Genomic DNA, 22,936 nt, shown 5'->3' on the forward strand with positions numbered 1-22,936 from the left:
GAGTGAAGCTGTGAAACCTGTGCTTGCTGCATAGGAGTAAAGGGGCCAGAAGAAGGCGCTATTTGCTCAGGATCTGCTGACACCCTGTTCCTGGATGTCAGACGTGGTATTGCCCAGCAGTGATTAATTTGTTCCTTGGACAGGGGCCGGCAGGGTTTTAATTACCACCTTGGACCTTAGCCTTGATGGGACACAGCACATGCACTGACTTGGAGCTCCTGGGCTATGGAAAGTTGTGTGAGGATGACACGCCCTCAGTGAGACTGTGGAGGACTGAAATCCTTGAGGTAATCTCCAGCATTAACGATTTGGTCTATCCTTGAGAAGACAGAAGACCTTCCATTTGTGAGCTTAAGCTTCAAAAAGCCCTTGACGGTAATGGCCTGGCTCACCAGCTCCAAGTAGCCATGTGGATGTGAGTTTTCTCTGCATCAACAACATTTCAACACCATGTTGACCACCCTGCTCTCTAGACAGTGTCAGAAGAGTCACTCCTAACTATGAGAGCTACCTTACAGCCCACTACAAAAGGGTGCCTCAGCAACACATGAAGAACAGACGGAGCAATGCTGAAAGAGGATCAGTTCAAGTTTTGCGACAATGCCATGGTTCAGTGTCCTGCTTCTCTCTAACTGCACAGTGAGTGCTAGAGGTTGCATGCAGCCCTGACTTCAACACTAGGACAAATAAGAGTGGCAGAAAACCTAGCAGAATATCCAAGGGACCTACATTATAGTGTCATTTCCAGTTTAACTCCCTTCTGGCCACGCCACTCATAACTCGGGCCCATAAGTACAACGGGAGCTATCATTCTGAAAAAGATACACAAAGAAGAGTTGTGATACTTCCCACTTTGTCAAGGAACATGCTGCAAGAAGCACCTTTTGGAAGATAAAAATGCTGCTGACTTTTCTTATAGTTCACTTTGCCACACTTGGTGAGCTGCTGCCCCTTTCAGCATTAGCTCGTAAGTCAAAGCAACGCTTTAAACATCAACCTTACACTAACCATGACAGAGCACAAACAAGATTTCACATCACCTACTGTCTCTGTAGGTGAGTTCTGAAATACATCCAGCAGAAAATAACTTAATCACGCAATAAATTATTAGATGACAGTTTTAGACATACTCTTTCCCAAGGGATAAATGCAGATTCAACATAAAAACACATTTAAAGTGCAACACTGTCAAAGAAGACAAATCAGACTTAAGTTTCAGTAGTGCCTCTGTTCTTTGATCTGCAAGTTCAGTGGAATGAAAATCTGCAGGTTTGAATTTTTTTTTAAGGACGTTACATGCAAGGCAGTGGTTTTATGACTTATTTTGCATAGTATGCTCCAACATCATACATATTGAGCATCATAGAAAATGTCAGGACAGCAGATCAGGATGTTTTGATTTTTGGCTAGCTGCTTTGGTAGACAGCACCCTCAAAGGAAGACAAGGCAGACTGGTATTGTGGAAATAAGGCACATTCATGGAATGTTACTGCTATAGCTACAAGGAAGATATTTCAACAGGTCTTTCTCAGCTCTAAGGCACTCTGATGGAAGGATTTGTTCTCATATCTCCTGTTCCAGGGAGAAATATAATCTGCATTTTCCATATTTTCTCTGTGACCTTAGGACAGTTTCCAGAACTCTGTGCTGAGGGATAAAATCTCTACTCTGGGAAGCAAAGCTCCTAATGCAGAAGCTGTTACTTATTCTCCCTCCGCAAGCAAATCTCTCTACAGCTACCAACACCATTCCTTGCCCACTCCAGGTCTCAGAGATCAGCCTCACACGATTCCGTGACAGTCAACAAAATCATTCCTGATTACAACCTGCACCAGGTGGTAGTTCACTCACACCACTTTCTTCAAGCTGAGTTTAAATTTCTTAGCATATTATATTGCATAAGGAGAATCTTAATGTAGCTAGTGTTAGTAGTGGCTAAAGTTTAATGTCACCAGGTCGAGTGAGAAACAACTTGAAGTCTAGTGGTGCTGCTGCTAAGCTGTGAGCAGCACAGTGCTGAGCTCTCTGCTCTGTTCCAGCTATGCACAAGCTGCTATGCAGCGCTCTCAGGAACTGTCAGCCCACGATGACATGAACAAGCCTTAATGGCCCTTACCAGCCCCTCCAGGACTTCCAGGCCCACCCTGCCCCTGGGCCCAGAAGACATTTCAGCTCAGCCCTAGAATTTGGGTCCCTGCCCGGGCTGCGCTGACATTGGCTTGAACCACAATCATGGAAGAAATACATCTGTCTGTTCCTCATCTGTTCCCTTTCCAAAAAGGTATCTGGAAATAGAGAAGCCAGTCACATTTTCTCAATTGTAATTTCATTGTCAGCATGTATTCTTTTTTCTTTCTAATTCACAGGAAATAAATCAACACTTCAAAATAGACACAGTGTAGTGACATTTTAGCAGCTTTCAGAAATGAAAGCGTGAGTATTTAATGAAGCTTTAATGCTTCCTACCCCAGCACTTTATTTCAAAACCATCCAGAGTCTCTGCAATCCAGGGTTCTTGAATGCATACATACTGAGTGAAAGTATGCATAATTAAATAATACCACATGACCACATACCAAACAACTTTATCCATTAATGAATAAGGAAAAGAAATCTTTAGTTGTACTAATGGAAAGAGCCAACTCCTCCTGGGTGTACTTCAGGCCGTCTTATTTTAAATGCTGGATCTTACCTCGATATCTGCCTTACAGCGTGGGTGAACTGTGGCCATACAAATGCCTCTTTTTTATTTTTTTCCCGTTACCAAGAGTTAGTGAACACAGTCCAGACAGAGATGTCTGTTCTTTGGATATGTCTGTATACCTGTGAATCTCATTCCAGTCACCAAAAAAAAAACCAAAAACCAGACTAAAACAATTGGCATACAGCTTAGACCTCTAAAGTCTCCCTGTACTTCTTTAGTTTTATGGGTTTTGGCACAAATTTCATTAGCAGTAATTTAAAATTTACTGGCAGATTATTGCTGCAAAAGCTGACTAGTATTGGGTCTGCCATTGATTCCGGCAGCAGTCCCTTAGAAACACCACCTTTCTGTGATGATTTCCCACTGACAACCATCTTATAAGCATTTAATTCCTATAATATTTGCTCTAATGGTACTGGGAACTAACTCCAGGTGCTATGCAGCTGTGAATATTGGTTAGCTACATAGCATAGTTGCTCTATGCTACAAGCATTACGTAGCCTATCTGCCAAACTTGCTCTTTGCCTAGAAAAGGAAACCAGGCATGTTTGACAAAACATTTTCCATTAACTACCATGTGCAGTATCAGATCAGACCTCCCAGCCTCCATCAGCATCTCCTAGCTCAGCCTGCCCGACTGTGGCTCCTCAAACCTGTCCCTCCGCCTGCTCCCAGTCTCCTTCCATCAACCCACTCTGAAGATTCCTCACACCCCGATATCCACCATTCCACCAGATGGTGCCATATCATTCCCAGCCCTCGATCTTCTCCTGTAATCCCTCCACCTCCTTTCCTCTCTCTTTTCTCTGACCTGTATGTTTGTGGCACAACAACGTTCTTTTATTTCAGCCAAAAATTAAAAGAAGAAAAGTGCTCCCTAAACGGATCCAAGCTTCTTTTACCCACCTTCTATATACGGAGAAAAAGAATATGAGAGCATAAATACTTATTACTTTCCTTAATATTCCAGGTTCCTCACATTCTTCCCTTCCATTTGCACTGGCTGTTCCAACTGGCTGTATTTCACTGTCCAGCAGTCCTTGATACTGGGGACAGTGAGGGATGGAGCAGCAGTGAGATCCCACAGGTCTGGTTGTCCTCACCAGCGCAACGATACTGCAACTGCAACAACTGATATTTGGTTGTGGATCAATGGCTTTTTAACAGCTCCAAGTCAGCTACAGGAAGAAATCCATCCTGATTGCAATTATTTTAGGTGTTTGTGGTTGTAAAATACTCACTGCACTTGGACTCGGTGTAAATAGACGAGTGGATATTGTTGCTCACCATAGATTTTCTGAATTCCTTGGAGGTCATCCTGGGGCAGTTTGAAGTTGTGTGTTTCCATGTACTGGTAGAAAGGAGCCATGATTGCGCTGGGATCATTGGAGTGTTCCAGACCCAGCGCGTGTCCCAGCTCATGTACTGCAACCAGAAAGAGATCATTCCCTGTGGAAGGAAGGCACAACTGGGTTAATATGCAGCCAGAACTTGACACAATCCCAAGAGCTGCCTGATCATAGTGCAAGAAGTAACTGCTTTGCAATCCTATTGCACAGCACATTACGTGCCAGTGTCAGCTGAGGGAGAGGGCTTTAGTCCTGAAGGCTTGTGTAGCTTTTACAGCCATCACACAACAGACAGGAGGTGCCTAGCTGGTGGCCACATGAAGATCCATCAGACCAGTTAAAACAGGCAAGTGCCTGGAGTAAAAGTCTGTAGACTCTTGTGCAGAAAAGAAAATGGCCAACAGGCTCCTTGGATACCACAGCCTCCATACCCCAGTGCTGCTAGAAAAGGTAAGAGCACTGCCAACCTCCCAGTCAACAACACTCTATGGTGGGAAAGGAGACTCTTCCCCATTCCAGATCCCCCAGTGCCATCCTCTGGTCCGATCTGTACCACCAAACCCTAGGGGCGATCAGCAGTGCACCAGCCAGGTGCACAAAGGCAGGAGCTGGGACACAGACAACTACGGCTAATGCACCACAACACACTCGTGATATCAGGAACAGCCTCATGTCCTCCAGCACAGGCTCCTCAACATGCTTTTACTTTGCTAAACTCCTGGCACTGCCAAGTCAGTGGGAGGACTGCCCTATAGGACGTGATGTGACACTGTCACAAACATACACTCTTCTTCAGCCCCATGGATATGGGGCCCCAACCTACTTGATCTAGAATAGTCCCTGGACGCTCTACATCTCGAGGGCATCTTGACATGGCAGGTGAAACAGGCAATGCTTTTGTGAAGGGTGAAGACACGGACAACAAGGACAGATTTAAGAATTGCCCTAAGCCAGTAAAATGAGCTCTCAGTCCTCCCTAAATGGGTCTTATTAGTTTGGTGGGGTTTTTTGGCAAGACACAAAACAAGAGCAAACAACTGGCAATCAGGCACAGGAGAACACAGTTGGCAGCGTCCACTTAGCAGCTGCTTTGCAGCATGTCCAACTGCATTTCTGCATCTTCTAACCACCCAACTTAGAGGTAATAGACTTCCATTTTGTGTACATGGCTGAGGTGTCCTTGGGACAGGAGTCCCAGCAGGAATTCATGTATAAGAAATATGATAATACGGAATCAGAAGCCTGCAAATCTTTAGAGCAGGGTACTTTGCCAGCATCTCAAGACACTCTTGCCAAAAGCCAGTAATAAGCAGTACTTAACTGGTCATATTTATCACACCAACATGGTTGTATCATCAAAACATCTGAGTTGGAGATGGATGCACGTGAACATGCAAGTCATGTAAAAATACATATTTCAAATAAATATTCAAATACATTTGTTCAATAGAAACATCTGAAGAGATAGATGGGCTAAGATCTAGCCATGCATGTATTTTAAATATCAGAATTTCTGTATTCTGGAAATCCAAATGGAGACTTGCTTTTCTTCCGGTATTGCTGGAAAACCTGATGTGTACTAACCTAGTTAGTAGAATATTCAATATCTTAGTGTAAAATGCATTAAGTGGTTACATGGTGAAGGACTGATCACTTTCCATGGGTTTTCAAATATATCCAAGCTTAGAAGATGCACTCAATTGTCAAAGGCAATTCAAAGACTCAAAGCCATGTTAGCAATTGGACTCTGTTTCCTGTAGCACTTTAATGTTCACAAAAGCATACATTTTCATTTCCACAACTATTCACACACAGGAGAGTCCAACTAAAAGCCACTCCATACTGACTTTAAGGAGAAAAGGGCTGCACCCATGCTAAGCGGTTGGAGACTTTTTCTCCTCACCAGTTTGGTGGCATTCTCTTCCTTGCTGAAGTATCTGAAGAGTTTTTGTACTGACAGCATGTCTACAATTTATCACTCTGCAAGTTTGCATACCTGAATCAACTGGCCTCTATATGGGCTGTACTAAGCTCTACCAGGAGCATATCTGACACTATCTTAATTTAAAGTAGGTTTAAATAATCTTCCATAACTTCTTTCTGCCCCAAACAAGTAACAGCCCATTCTACAGATGGAAAACAGAACTACACAAGCTCATTCCAGGTTGAGGCTGGAAGTAACCACTGGAGATTACTTAGTCCAACTCCTCTGTCCAAGCAGGGCCAAGTAAAGCAGGTTGTCCGTGTCTGTACCAGTTTGGGTTTCTTGTACTGGAAAGCCCAAAACTGGACACAGTGTTCTATGTATGCATTCACTGCTGCTGAGTAAGAGAGGAAGGATCACCTTCTCTGACTTGGTGGCTTCTCCTAATGCACATCAGGACCTCCCAGATCCTTCCCTACGAAGCTACTTTCCACTCTGTTTCCCCCTCAGATGTGCATGCTGTTAATTCTCTCTCTGTGCAGAACTTTGCATTTCTCTTTCCTCAGTTTAATGAGGTTCCTGTCAGCCCACTTGTCCAGCAGGTTGATGTTCCTCTGATGACAACACTGCTATTTGGTGTATCAACCACTCTCAAACTGAGCATCATCTGCAAACCTGCAGAAGTTCCCTTTACTGTAAATGGCTGGGAGTTTCACAGCATGAAATACAACATATTGCTCATCTTCCTTTTCAAATTGTAGACTATGATCTCTGAAAAGAAATTATCAACTAAATCCATCTCCTGATAGGTGCAACTATCTCTTCCAGCAGCCCTTTGCATACTCACGCTGCTTGGAAACTTAGCTGATCCGCAGGCACCTTCAAAGGAGCCTGTACCTCTGAGATTGTTTCTGACAGTTCTCAAACACACACTATTGGCCATGTTCTGCACAGGTCTTGTCTGAATACTACTCTCTTATTGATGTCCATCTCTTTAGGAGTAAAATTCAGGAGGATAGGTAGTCTAGCCTGATACTCTCCTGTTCTACAGAAACATCAGACGCTCCCTCATTCCCTGTTCAATCCTAGTTGCCCACAACCAAGAGCAAGGAACCAGTTAACTCTGTATCCAATATATACCAGCCTCTCATGACAGAGAGCACAGTAAAGAAAGAGTGGGCTACCTCTGGTTTGTATTTGCAGGGGGAGCTCACCAGAGATGTCCAACAATTTTTACTCACTTGCACCATCTGTACAAACTAAATACGCTTGGTCAGAGGCCTGCCAGCACTGCCTCCTTCCTGGTTCTTAGGAGGCATCCCAAAGTCCACCAAAAATCACCAGGCAGAAGATAAGTCCACACAACCAAGGAGAGTTTCATAAGTTGGTGCACTGAGTAAAATAGGTTGATTTACTATGCTAAAACAGAGTAACAGTTCATTTATGGTATATGTTCCTTACCAAAACAATGTTATCACCAGAGAAAGTTTTAATTGACAGCCCACCTGTAACAACATAAAAACATTCATTTCTTATTACCATCATCCAGACAAATGCACTGTTCATCTTATGTTCAATTTAACAGTTCTGTTACTCTCCATGTGTACACCAAAGAATATGCACAACTATAAACATATTTAGTGTTGAATTTCCTTAAAAGTTACCTGAGTTTATGTTTAGAATAAAGCCCCTTTTAGCAGAAGTTGAACTGCCTGACTTAAGATATATTGCAATATAGTCACATATCAAAACCAGGTCTTCGGTTAAGCACTCTCACATTGTTTGCTAACATTCCCTGCAGAAACCCACAGTTTTACTGCACCAACACAAAGAACACTACAGTCACAGATTAACAGATTCATAAATTATCCTCCTTCTAGACATGTATTCCATGTTTCTTTTAGTTCCATCTTCAGCTGGAGAAATGGCTGCTGAATCCGATAACAGTCATTGTGGGGAAGGTTTCTGTGAAACTGCTAGCACATACCTTCTTTTATAGTTTTATTCATTTTGACCATCAAAATTCATGTAGAAATATGTGGCTGAGAAACACTTTGCATATTAAGGTGTCCAACTTATGGAGATAATCAAAACAACAACAACAAAAACCACTCACTAGTATGTCCATCCATTTATAGTAATGGGCCACAGAGCTACTACTATGGAAATATTGTGATACTACTATCAGTATTTATCACTGAATATGACAGCTGTATAAATAGCTGTTGTAAGTGCAGGACTCTGTGGAGCATCTAGCACAACAGAGTGTAAATCCAGGACAGAGCTGCAAGACAGCAGGTGTGTAATTTAGTAACACTGCACATCTAGTTAATAATAGCAGAGCAACTGTGAATCTATGATCTCTACCACATTACATTTTAATCATCAAGATAACACTGAGCTACTTATGGCAGGTTACTCAGACAATTGAAAAGACATGTGTAGGTTACATTATTTAATTTTATTAAAAGTAAAAATGATACTGAAGAAGTCAGATCATGGCTTGTGACAATACCATACCTAGGGTGATTACAGAAAATATGGTGTGAACTATAAACATGCTTTTAAAATACACTAAAATGACCCCTTCAAGTCCAACAACTGTTTTCCAAGCACAACTTAAAGAAGCTTTAGGGCTACTCTAAGCTATGCCTTGGTACTTGCATCTTCAGACCTGGCAGGTCTTATCTATCAGATAGAAGATATCGTTTTGTGCTCCTCCATTCACTCCCACAATACGCTCTGCTCAAGAAATGTTTTCGATCTTCTTGCACATGATGACCTGCAGAAGTGATGATATTGCTCCTTCATTTGTTTGCATTGGACAACGAAAAGCTGTTTTCCACATTCTATCTAAAAAGAAAAAAAAATACATGTTGAAAAGAAAAAGAGCCTTCATTTTGTTCCTAAGCTGTTAGAGTTGTAAATTTAGCAATGAATAAGATACATCTTAAAGATTTCATTTAAGAAGCTTTAAACAATTTCACTAGAGAAAGAAGAGAATGATATGCAGTCTTAACAGAAATCAGCCACGTAATGAACTGCTAACAAACTCAGATTGCAGGGAATATCTCCATAAAGACAATTTGACCAATTTTTCTCGTCTGCAGCATTAACGCATCGAACAACTGCAATGTTAACTCATACAAGATGTGAGATGCTCTTCTTTCTGATAGCTTCCCAACCCCTTTTAAATCTTATTTATTTATTTTGAAGTTCTCACTTGACTTTTCTGAACAAATTTTCTCAAATTCGATTGCAGCTGCTCAGTTTCATCAAGGCTGATGAACCACAGGTGTAAGTGCTCACCGGAGCTCAACCTGGAGGAACTGACTTATAGCCAGCAATTCAAGGTGAATGCTCCTGGCCAGGGCAAACAACTCATAACTTTTAAAGCCATTACCACATGGGAGTCACAGACCCCGCATGGAATTCCTCATGTGCCACAGGAGACCTTTCATACATATCACTGCATTTTTTGTGTACAAATACATTAATATTAGCCCTCAGGACTCCTGGTTCAGGGAAGCGCTGGACAGCCTGTACAGTTACAGTCAGCATGGTCACAACAGTCTATTTTAAACTTGTATCATCTGGATAAACGTTTGTATCACTGGACAACTCAAAGCAGGAGTCTCTGTCAACTGAGGTGTCCTCTCTGTTACAGTCATGCCAGTAAGAGACTCACATCCTTGTAAAATAAAGTGACTGCAGGACAAAGAACCAGAAATGATAAAAGATAGGTTTGCCTTACTGTCTCCATAAGGCAGTGTGCAAACTAGGTTTGGTAGTTGTGTTACAGATCTAATTAGTGCTGCAAGCTGCGCTTCAACTGAGATAGTACTGATAGCACTATGAAAACTATTTCCTGGAGGAATTTTGAGAATTTTTTTTTCCTGGAGTGATGAGACTTTAACTGACCAAGGGATGTAGAGGCAAGAGTGGGCAGCCAGAAAGAGGGGAAGCAGAGACTACTTTCAGCTGGCTCAGCAGCCAGGAATGGAAAGAAATAAGAATATTACACTCAAAACTCTGTCCTATACCTTCCCACAAGTACAGATTTAAGCATAGCTTAATTAATAACTCAATGAACTAAGACTAAGTAATCCTAGAATCGCCTGGGTTGAAAAGGACCCCAATGATCAGCGAGTTTCAACCCCCCTACTATGTGCAGGGTCGCCAACCACCACACCAGGCTGCCCAGAGCCACATCCAGCCTGGCCTGGAATGCCTCCAGGGATGGGGCATCCACAACCTCCTTGGGCAACCTGTTCCAGTGTGATCATCCTGAAACTGAAAGCCCTTATTTAACGTTTGTATCATAAAGATCTATTAGTACGCTCCCTTTGTAACTCATGAGAAGGGTTTTTTACTCAACTCTGATCACAAATGACCTCTGTTACTCATCAGCATTCACTCAGTGGCAGATGTTATCTTTTTTGCTCAGAAACCTTAAACAGCATGGAACATAACATTTTCAAGGTTTCTTTCTTTTTTTTAAGCAAGACGTATCCCATTTTATAGAAATTTTATTAGCATAGCACTGCCTTATCTTTTAGAACACATGGTAAAGAAAAGGGAAAAACTTATAAAAACAGAAAATGTAGATGACTTTCATCCTTGAAAAAAGACTCTCAGTCTTGAAAAAAGAAGTGTAGTAAGTAACTTAGAGCTTTCCTTTTTCTCATTTTCCTTTTTTTTTTCTTTTTAAAGGGTAAAGCAAACACTAAAAGCTAAAAATACGTAAAATAAAGCAAAAGAACCAAATTATTGTTCACACAGATATGGCTGATGAAGAGAGAAAGCGCAAGTCCAAGGAACGCTAAAGTCTACCATACTGCAAACAGTAAGGTCTACAGAGAGCTGACCCAGCTGGGGAACAACCAGGAGCATTCCACAACAATTAGAAGGCTGACCCAGTGTGCTCAAAAAAGACCTGGCACAGGCAGTGTGGATACAAACCAGTTTGTATTACCCAAGGCTCTTACTGCCAACCAGTTTGAAATGATTCTCGACTCCTACTGCTGGCAACAGGGAAGTGCTGTTCTGGGAGCTACAAGAGGAGCTCTTTGCAACAGAGGTGTTTTCTACTCCAGATAGGAGACCTATCTCATTATCTTTGTGCTTCTTTGACACAGAATGTTCCTGATGGGGCTATGAAGACTGAGCAGGACTGAGAAGTAAGACAACTGGGATGCAAGAGAGTTTCCCCACTCAAAGTGGTACTCTTGGTAGATTTGGGTAGAGAAGGCCAGACTGGCTAAACTGTCTTCTACATCTTGTACTCTTCTTCAGAAACAGGAGGAAGAGGTCTGGAGTATTGGCTATTGTTTCAGCACTGATGCTGCAAACCACCTCTGACTGCAATTAGAAAAATCTTTTTAAATAATTCACTTATTTTTCCTTTATTCTCCTCCCAGCTGTCTATTATTTCATTTACTGCCCCATTCAGTGGAACAGTGGAATAGAGCAAGTTTATTTGAAATATTGCTGTGTTTTGGCTTGCTTCACATTATCTGTTTTTGGATCACAAAGTCAAAGGCTAAAAGATTTGTCTCACCTTGATTCCCATGTTCTGCTTTTGTATATTTTTTTTCCCTCCTTTTTATAGGAATGACATTGTTCCGATTCCTACTGGCTCCTTCCCATGATTCTCAGCGCATCCGATTTTCTGTGGAAAGAAGTGAAATATTTAATTTTTTTTTAATAAAGAAATCAATAGGTTCCAAATACCTAAATACCTCCAGTCACACACTGCAAATCAAACTAACACTGACAAAAGCAACAGATACTTTCTTTTCAGAGAACACTGCAAGCAAAAGATATACTTGAAAGTATACTGCTTTGAAAGTAGAAATTGCATTCAGCTGTAATCATTAATTAGCACTGTCAATATTGCAAAGCTTTAATATTCTTTGCTCTAGCAAATTTGTTGCACTAGCTCAGCACTACTGCAATGCCACTTCTATCTTTGTATAATGACTGCACATAACACAAAAGAAAGCACTACTTACAGAGATGCTGTCCAGTAGTGAAGAAGAATCTGAAGACAGAAGTCCTCCATGTGTGCTGGTGGGCTTTGTCTCTTCACTTTACTTTCGTAATTCACAAAGTAAATGGAACATCTGTTCCATGAGCAGCTACAACAACTAACAAGTTTCACTGGTGGAATTAGTTGTTTTTTTTTTTTTTATGATAATTTTCTGGTCCTTTACTTAAAGCCTTCTATGTTTTTGATGTCAGACACAACAGGGATATAATCTCCAACTGTTGCTTATTTAAGCTACTTGATTTTTTATTCTTTATTTTTATTTTTTTACCATGGATGGCTGTTATGAAACTATGCATCTATATACTTGCTCAAATTCAGTTCAACATTAAAATACAATTTTAGAAAAATCTGGCTTATGGGAACTGGTCTTTGAGCAGTTATGGGATGAAACCAATGTTGAGTACGTATGAGACTAAACACTGTTTTTTTTTTTCAGTGGAGTGAATTACTATAAAAAAAAGCCTGGCAGAATAAGTGGAAATCTTAATGCAATCTTATGCCCCAGAACTTCCAACATCTATACAGAAGTCTTTCAGATAACAGGTCTTCTGCAACAGAAGATAACTGAGTAGCTTCAAAGCACTTCTGGTTTTCGCTCTGAAAAGTTCTGATGCTTGTTTTCAACAACAGTGTCAGAAGCCTGAAAAATAATGATGGATTCAAAATGCCATTTATTAGAACAAAACTCTTTAGATGTGGAGATGTTCTTTACCTGAGAAATCAGAGAAAGAAAATTAAAAATGTATTCAACAGCCAAAAAGCAACATAATAGGTACACTGTGTTGTGACTACACGTGCTGTTGAGTTGCTCATTATATTGATACTCTGTAGATTTTCTTCGTTGTCCTCAGCATTTCCTTCGAAAACTAACATTAAAGAAGTAGTGCAATGAACATAGAGGAAACAGGATTAAATTTCAGAATTAATTGAGGATAAATGTGTGAAGGGGTTAATAGCAGATATATTTCCTTTTTTAGCAAGCATGCACTGTATCTGTACAGTTCAGATAGGTGGACAAGAAGCAGACTGTACAGTCATCTCAGAAAAGGGCAAATCAAGAAAATTCAACAAATCGCACTGTTTTAATCAAAGGCATCAGATAGGATAAAAGTCGTATAATAGGCAATGGTTCCAAAGGGATGTCTTATGATGACCAGTTTAAATAAAAGGCAAACCTACTTACGCAGTCTGCTTAATACGAGGCAAACTGTTACCCTAACACACATCCAATACATTTATAATACTCATCAGTGATGCTTACAGCAGTATTTACATAAAATACTGCCATCTACCTTTCCATGCACATCAGTCCTCCCTCATGAATAACGACATTAAAAGATTCCCTTCTTATTAAAAGGAATCTTTTACTAAGAAGGGAATTTGCTGCCATCATTTTATAAGCTGAAATACCGTCTTACAGCTCTGAGCTGCTGTGGGGAGATTAAAAAAGAAAAATGAATAAGTCTAACTAGTATAGAAGTCTGCCTGACCTACACCCACTACAGAGAGCAGAACCATACAGTAAAAACACAAAGAAGTGCTGAAGATTCATCCAGGATCTGATACACACAAACAGGGGCTAAGTGAAACAGAAACTTACATTTTCTAGTATTTAGTGCTTCTGTAACCTGATTTGAACAGTTTTTCATGCGAAAATTCCTCTTTACCAAATGAGAAGCACACACTAATGTGAGCTGATGCAGGTCTTCTCATTTTTATGTCCTTGAAGAACCCAAGTCCCACCTGCCAGCCTTGTGACCATGCCTGGTACCCATGGGTGAGCCAGGGCTCTGAAAGCCTGGAGAAGTCCCTCTCTTTGTGCAACTGAATTCCACAGAGGAAGCAGGGATGAGAGGATTCTGTCTTTAGGAAAGGGATACAATTATCACAGGAATCTGGAAGGCCTGTGATATCCATACTGCCAAGATAGAAAGCAACAAACCTCCAGTGGCAGAGACCACTTAAGAAGAGAACAGAACAGTTCAGTTGGAAGGGACATACAAGGATCATGGAATACAATGGCCTGACCACTTCAGGGCTAACCTAAAGTAGAAGCATATGATGGAGTGCGTTGTCCAAATGCCTCTTGAAAACCAACAGGCTCAGGGCATCGTTAGGAAACCTTTTCCCATCTCTGACAGCCCTCACAGTGAGGAGATGTTTCCTGACACCCACTCTGAGCCTCCCCTGGCTCAGCTCTGTGCCATTCCCATCCCACCACGGCTTCCCAGGAGCAGATCCCAGCAGCTCCCTCTGCTCCCCTTCCTCAGGGGCTGCAGGGTGCTGTGAGGCCGCCTCTCAGTCTCCTGTTCTTCAGACCAGGCAACCCTGGTGCCCTCAGGCTCTCCTCACAGCACACATCTCCCAGCCCTGCTGCTTGCTCTGTGTCCTCCTCAGGATGCCTCCAAGGACCTTAACATCCCCCTCACATCGTGCAGCCCAGAGCTGCACACAAGACTCAAGGTGAGGCCACACTGGTGCTACACACAGCAGGAGAATTCCCGCTTCTAACCAGCTGGCCATGCTGCATTCAGCACACCCAGAATGTGGTCTGCCCTTAAAGCCAGGCACACTGCTGGCTCCCGCTGCCACCAGTGCCCCCAGTCCTTTCCTGCTGAGCTGCTCCAACCAACAGCTCCAGGCTGTCCCCACACGCTCTGCACATGCTGCCTCCACAGATTAAATGTCAGCTCAGAGCGGTGCACCTCCTCCCCACCAACAGGCAGAATTTTCCCCTCGGAGGTTGTAACACTCACTGGCCATCAGTAAAATTCACCTCCAAAATTAGCTGCTCTAGCCAGAATTTCTTCCTTGGGATCCTTGCTGAATACTGACACCGACCAGCTTTGATGGCCTCTGGCTGTCCCAAAAACCCTGCTGAGCATATGCCATGTCCAGATGGCAGCTCGAACATTTGTTCTGCTGCCCAGCAAGCTGTTCACTGAAACACCACTTGTCCTTGTGGTGGAAACACAGAGAGAAGCCTCTCAGTTCTTGTCTGTGGCTAACAGGAGCCTTCCTGCCAAGCAGCTCAGACCCTTCTCCTCCACACTTCCTGCAGAAGCTGCTGAAGGCAGTGCCCCCTGCACTGCCGGTGACACGAGCAGGCACTGGCCCTGCGAACAGGAACTAATAGCTGTGTACACTGCAGAGCTCATGGCTGCAGCGGGTTGGCACACACCGCACGCTCAGTAGCGTGGTGCTGACAGCATGCATGGACAGCAACGATCGTATAAAAAAACATGAGGAAGACTGGACTGGGATTATTAATGATGTTACTTGCAATGTTAATTGGGGGATTAAAACTGACTTCTTGTAATTAAGCCGGGTTACAGAAATGTTTGAGTTATCAGAGAGGTATAAGAGCAGTCACGCTTAAAGTAGATAATCTAACATGATAGTTTAGTTTCTGCCACTTGGTAGGATGCATTTTCAAGCTATTATTGGAGACCCATACAAACATAATATTAACAATTCAATACAAAAGCTAGAAAATACTTGCTTTGTCCAGTTAACAACAGATGTCATGCAGCATATTTATGCTTGATTCAAATTAGATAAGGTACTGAGACAGCCAAGGGAGCGGTCACAGCACAGCCCAGTCTGGGTGCTCTCTTTCAGGCACAGGCTTTGCTGCCTACAGTGAACAACGTATGGCAGCAGCTGTGAGTCCTGAGACAGCTATTTTGAAGCGTGCTCAGCTTTTCCTACAGTATATTTTATGTGAAAAAATGCCCAGGGCTTGGAGAAAGCACGGCACAGTTATCTTTGATATGCTTTCTGGTAATAGAAACAGCTGAGATACTGGAGCTGCATTCATGAGCAGGTAACTCATTGACCAAATGCTCCAAACAGCCAACAGGGGCCACCTGGCTCACAAGTAACCCATACCCAATTGTAGCACTAAAAGACAGCAAATCCAAAATGGCTTCAGCTGCCTGCATGTGCCCACACACCTTAGTCTAATAAACGGGAGCCACAAGTCCGGGGTCAGCTGAGGGCTGAGTGCTGCTTTCACTGCTCCTGAGAAGCACCTTCTAGGAAAAATAAGAGATATGTCCTCCTACTGTGACCCCTCCAGTGCCTCCTCATTGCGTAGCTGTGCAGCTGATTTATCTCTAAATGAAAACCACACTCCTCTTTTTCAGTAGCTTCCTGTTTGCCACATCACTTCTCTTGTTTGACTTGATCCTTCTGAATTCCAAGCTTGCCTCATGCTTGTAGCAGCTCCCACTGACACCCTCCTTCAAAAACTTAGCAAAGCAATTCTGCACACATGACAAGGACAGCTCCATGAATTCGGCTTCCTACTCAGATTTGCATATCCTTATATTAACTAAATTAGTTTTCTCCATAGCTTACTTATGGCAATGTGAGAGAAGGTAGTAGAATTAGCATGAAAAAACAATAGTCATGAATGGAAAGCACAGTATTACTTGGCTAAAGGAACTATATGCAGAAGAGAAACTGTATTTAAAATACAGTGCGAAGGGGACTGCATTTACCTCTTCACAGCAGAAGATACAGATTTGCTGGTGCACACACCACTGTGACCTCAGTCTTGGATGTTACAATCACACCACTGATTTTAATGGACACGGAAACACTCATGACGTCTGCAATAGGCAAAGTCAGTATAATGATGATCATGCAAAATAACGAGCACACGAATTTCATCTGACTACACACTGGCTGCTCTGATAAACTGCTATTGAAGTTCAGCAGGGTACCACAGGGTGTCTTCACATGATTGATACTTTGATGAATGGGAGCACTGGGACAGGCTGTGCAGAGAGGTGGTGTACTGCCCTTCTCTGAGGGTATTCAGAACCCGTGTAGGCACTATGCTGCACGACCTGCTCTGGGGAACCTGCTCTGGCAGAACCGGTGGAATGGGATCTCCAGAGGACCCCTCCAGCCTCTACAAATCCATGATGTCATATTTTCCATAGACAAGAGATGGCTGTTTACACAGAAACATCCGTTCACCCCATTCTTCATTTCTCCTGTCTGGATGAGCCTTCATGTGAAATGTTTTGTTTCTGTCCACACAACTAGCACTGCTACTGAAGACTCTCAAGTAGCCCTTCTGCAGGGTGACAGTTGCATCCAGTCATGGATTTACTGCAACTCTTCAGGTGCTACAACATAGTAAGACAAATGGAGACCAAGAAAAGCAAACCTTCAAGTCACATCATTTTGTAACAAAACCACATGGACTAAACAAGAGCTCTCATCAGCCAAATGTTCTGTATATCCATGGTGCGCCAGCCTCAGCATCCTGACACACTGACCAGAGGTTTACCTTTACAATTAGCACAATCAGACACACCATTCATATTTTCCTTACAATTAACACATTCTTATCAGGAATTGAACATTTTACGGGTTCCTTTTTGCATAGGAACACAAGCGAGAGTGCTTTGCTATTGGTCTGCTGGTAATGTTTTGTGGGTTTTTTTCGCTGAGAGAATTCTTCAGTTCTATACTGCCCCCAAAATACCAATCATAAGAACAAGCAAGATAATGTGTGCAGAAATATTTCCTATTGAAGAGGCTGTTGAGAGTTGTAATGACAAGGAATTGTGAAACAGAAGGAAAAACCCTCCTAAAAAGGCCTCTAGCAGGCCTTTTTCAAAGGCCACCTCTAGCAATGAGACAGGGCATTTTCACGTTGGCACATCAAGGCTAAGAACACAGGCAAACCAAATTAGTCACGTTCAGTGCTCACATTTACAACGCTGAGTATAGGCTCACCCTGTCATCCTCCACACACGACATTCCCTTTCTACCATCAGCAGTTCCCTTAGATGCAAGGGACAAAGGATCACACCATTCCCATTTCCCATACTGGTCACTTCTATAGATGTTTTAAAATAACTGTGCCATCCAAATGCAGAAGTGACATTTATGCTCTGGATAGGAAAGCTCAACGCTTTAATCAGTTTCCACAAGCAACAGGGTGCACACCAGTCCCTCAAACATCAACCAGAGGCACTCTGAGGACATCACCCAGCAGTCCGGCAGCATAACAGAGAAATGCACCATGTGTTTTGAAGAGCCACCACATAAGACATAGTTTTCATACAAAAAGAGACCTTCAACTCATTGTACATATTGCTCTCAACTGATGTCCTAAAACATACAGAGAAAAAAAAAAAAGAAAGAAAATCTCAAGAAAATGACAGTGTCATACCATCGTACCAAAGAGGAAGTTCTTCCCAAAGCCACCCCTCTGAGTCTTCAAGCTGCCTCCCACCCTTGCTGAGCTTGTTATAAGAAGGAAGCTTGTGGGTTAAAGAAAAAGTAAAACTTGCCAAAAGCTTTCCTTTGACCTTCCTGTAAGGAGCTTCTGTCTCCTGAGGAGTCCTGGGACTCCTTGTGTGCATCCTGCACACAAGCCACCTTCCCATCCAATATGGAAACTGTATAACTGCTAAGGCCAGAAAGAACTTGCGCAAACCACTGACGGAACACACAAGCAGCTCTCACAAGGGAACTGCTCAGTCTCTGATTCTCAATCCCAATCCTCAAAGAAACCAATGAACTGCCTACTAGCCACAAACACGGGAATTAGAATTCATAACATCTCAAAGATAGAGTGCTTTTCTGCCACACCATCATCCCCCAGCTCTCCACAACCCACAACCTATAACCTCTCTTTATTAGATCACTTAAACATGCCAGGAAAGATACCTTCTCTTTTCCTAAGAAAATAATTATCTCATAACTGCTGCTTTCCTTCAAATTAGCATTTCCATACTGAATTTAGCAGCTCTATTTCTTATCAAAGATGATCTGATAGATATCAGCTCAAAACTCAGGGGTTTTCTCCATCTGCATTCCACTCTGACAGACAGCTGCAACAAGAATGCTGTCTGGTTGAAGACAAGGTATCACCACTGCATTTGTTCTTAGACATCATGGCCACACAAAGGCGTCTGTGCATTTATGCTATTTAAAAATCAAGTCATTTACAAGCCAAAAACTTCTAATCTTTATAAAATGCCCCAAAACATGATTTTTGAATCTATGTCCTTTCTAGCACATTTAAGTCAGTGGAAATTCAAGATCACTGTACAATTCTGGTTTTCCAACTTAAGAAGTTTTACAAATCATCACAATCTGATTTATTTTAAAACCTCTGATTCAGGAAAGTGCACATTGTCACTTGACAGCAAGATAAAGCCACACAGACACAGAAGCTTCTCCTTGCTTCATATCAAAAGAACAGTTCTTCTAATCATCCGCCTTCCTTAACAAGGCAGCCAGCCCCATCCTCTGACAGAAGGAACAATGACTGCACTCAGATTGTGGGAAAATAAATACAGATTTAAACTATTTGAAATACAAATGCCTTCATTCTCTCCATTTTCTGCTCATCACTACAACCAGCTATTCACCCAGCTAAGCATTCTGTGGGACACAGTTCACAGTCCATGATCCTCCTGTTCATCTTGTCCCTCGAAAAACCCAATCTACTGCAGCAACAGTGGCCCAGATCTCAAGATACCCAGTGAGCAAGAAGATGCATCCCGCTTTTCAACCCTCAGCACGTACACATGCTCGCAGAGGCAGGCACTCACAAACCTACTAACGAGATGATTTATCCATTTAAGACAGAAAACATGCTTTAGAACACATCTGAACTGCTATTTAGGAAGGAAGGGCTCTGCTAAGCACTTCCCAGTTATAAGCCTGCTAGCGTGCTTACATTTGACTTTTACTTATTCTGAAAAATAACTTGCACTCTTACCATCATGATTGGAATTTCCCAGGGTCCATGGCTCATCTGAGTCAAAGTGAGTGTCCCCTCCTATTCCTGGTCCAGGAAAGTAAGCATGAGCTAGGAATCCACCTTCTCCATCAAACGGAGAACTGTCTCCATGGAAACCAGAGGCAAAAAATATCATAATATCTGCCTCCTTCCTGTCATTTTTAATTTCATGATAGGGCACCTCTTCAAAGGTAAGTGGTGTCACTCTCTGCCAAACATCAAATGCCTGACGAATGGCTCTCCTTGTATCAAGCTCTCCAACCTTGGGGGTATAGTTGTGTACACTGTGAATGAGAGAGAAGAAGTGTTTAGAAGCACAGATTCCATTCAAGACTTACTATAGCTCCAGTACTCACCCACAGTATTTTTACTGACTGCAGACTCTACTTTGGCCATGACAAGTTTTGCTGTTACAGATAAAGTTACCAACAAAATAACAGCCTTGATCTGGACCACATTTATTAGTAAGAATAATCACAGTACTGAGGTTCATCTTATAACACTTTGTAACTGCTGACACTCTTCCAAATCCTCACAAATAGAGCTGAGGAATTAAGTTTAAAAACAAGTAAACTATTCCAGATTTTTCCTGAAAATACCATGCTAAAACAGAACCCACCATATGAAAACACCTGACTAGTAAAAGTCTTTTTGAGAAACAAACCTTCCAGCAAATCTTTTCAGACTAAAGTGCTACTACTGTGAGCCCCAGTCCGTGACAGCTAATGCTGGAGTTAATAAAAAATACTCAGGTCCCTCTTAGAGCCATGTCTCCCATTTATTGCTGTGGAAACTACAACAGGTACAAAGAGCACAATAGCACTACCTGAAAGAGCAAATTCTCAACTACAAAAGCACTACTTTTCAGCACAGTCACCACCATTAGCTCTGCATTTTTGACAGTGATGAACAAGAACCTGTATGAGGTGCTCAAAAATCTGCATGGCTTATCTGGAGCACGGCACTGTCGCCACTGCTGAAATGTGCCGCCACCAACTCACTGTGCTCACAATCACTGTTCGGCCTCCCTAAACGCTCACCAAGCATCAATGAATGTCAGTGGATGTCATTTTTTCCACATAGAAGACTTCAGTTCCACACCTTTGCTCCATACATGCTCCCATATGAGATGCCATTTTGTCAGACTGCCCCTCTGCTACTGTCTGTCATACAGCAGCAACGGGGTTCAACCTCTACTGCCATCCCACCATCTTCCACCTCTGATGTTGTGGAACAAAAGCATAAAATAGGAGGCATCACTTTCAGAGTGCACCTCATAGCTTAACTGCAGATAAATTTCTCATAATTGTACTTTTCAGCTTAAAGAGGGCTGCTCTTGGAGTTTTGGTTGTGTTTTTGGTGGACTCAAGGCCCAAGGAACACAAAACATCCATCTATGGTAAAGCAACCACTGCCAGCATTTAATGAAACTAGTTCAATTTAATAGAATGATTGAGAGATGAAATATCCGGTAATACATTTAGTGGTAGAATAAGACATCCAACACTGCAACGTCACCTATTCTGCCTCTCTTCACATATCTTCAGATATCTTCTTTATCTTCACATATACAGGGTAGCCCTTTATCATTTCAGTTAAAGGAGTAAGTTTTGGTGAAAGATTTGAACTAGGCCCTAGAAATAGTCTCTTCTACCACTCACGGCACTCCCTCACTGTTCAGTGGAAGAATTCTCCTCCTCCTCCTCAGCAAAATTACTGAAAGTCCACAGACCCTAATTCTCCTTCCCTTTACACCGTCATCTCTCTTGCTATATATATACTCAGGCAAATGCCCCATGCCAGTCATTCAGATTTCTACCTCTTCAATACAAATCTCTTTCTTTCCACCTAAACTTTGCTCATCCACATCTTCTCCTTAGTGTCTCTTTCCTAAGTATTGCTTCCCCAAAAATTAGAAGGCTGTACTTCTGGAACTCTCATCTGCAAGGGCTTTACATTTTCTTTTAATAGTGACAAACCATCGTGGACATCATTCAGCATCATTCAGCAAAGGACCAAAACGACCAACACACAGGCTTCTCCGGAAAACAACCATCACCATGTAATGCTCATTTTACACTTATTGATACTTCAGCATCTTGTCTTATAAGGTCTAAGTCTGGACAAAAGTAAGAGTTTCACTACATCAGCAAAATTAAGAACTCTGCAAAAAACAAATACCCAGTAGAATGTTGCACGTCAGTGGAGGGAGAAAGCATTACTCCTTTAGACAGTAACATTCCTTCTGTCTAAGGGGACCGTTTAACTGAGAGAACATACAATTTGAGGGCTAGAATCCTGCTGACCCCAATCGTAGCTGCGGTTGCAAGGGTTACATTTCATCAGCATTTAGATTTCTAAGACCATTTGCACTCTGAACAAACACAGAAAGTTTTTTTCCCCCCTAAATATAAAGAGGGAGTGAGCAGACTATACCTGTAGGTTATATGCTTCTGCCTCCATTTCTGCCCTGTTAGCGCATATCGCTTTTTCCTCCGGCTATGGCCTAGGTGGGGATGATCTGGAACTCCACATCGAGGCTTCTTCATCCACCTAGAGGAGCCAAAGAGCGAAAAAGGAAGATGAAAAGAGACTCATAAGAACTCGATGGTGACCAGAAGACCTCCTGGGGATGACAAACGCACACTAAGAAAGGCTCAGCATTCCCTCCTTGTGCAGAGCTATAAACTCCATCTCTGCTGACATTCCACACACATCAGCACAACAAACAGGCTTCATTTTTCCTTTTGGAGAGAGATACCAGGGACAGGTAGCCCTCCTTCTTGACAACAACTGAACAATGGGACCATGAGGGAGCCCGTGTCCCAGGCTGCATGTGTGTATATACACTAGAATCAAGTTCTTTTATCACCTACCGCATCCACTCTACCTCTGCTGAAGTATACCTGTCCTGGTCAAAGCAAAAGAAAACCAAACCACCACCACCACAAGCCGCCCCAAGGCAGAGCTCACAGGACAAAATCAAACAAGTGCCACTGTGCTCCTCCCACCTACTGACTGCAGCTGTCTGTAACCACCAGAACAGGATCCCAAAGCGTGGGGGGGTCTCAGCCACGCAACTCCCACAGCTCCTCCCGGTAACCCTTGTCTCTTTGGGTGTCACTCACAA

At 42.5% G+C, this 22,936-nt stretch overlaps 1 protein-coding gene across 1 annotated transcript in view; it reads right to left on the reverse strand.

Annotated features, from left to right (window-relative positions):
* Positions 1-22,936, reverse strand: part of MMP24 (matrix metallopeptidase 24) — a 44,556-nt gene that overhangs the window by 16,420 nt on the left and 5,200 nt on the right. The window contains exons 3-5 of the mRNA XM_040650885.2: positions 22,243-22,359; positions 19,786-20,090; positions 3,992-4,153 (exon numbers count right to left, since the gene is read on the reverse strand). Of these exons, the coding sequence (XP_040506819.1) occupies positions 3,992-4,153; positions 19,786-20,090; positions 22,243-22,359 (584 nt within the window). The remainder of the gene's footprint in view (positions 1-3,991; positions 4,154-19,785; positions 20,091-22,242; positions 22,360-22,936) is intronic.

Source organism: Gallus gallus, chromosome 20 (assembly GCF_016699485.2).
Source record: "Gallus gallus isolate bGalGal1 chromosome 20, bGalGal1.mat.broiler.GRCg7b, whole genome shotgun sequence".
NCBI lineage: Eukaryota > Metazoa > Chordata > Aves > Galliformes > Phasianidae > Gallus > Gallus gallus.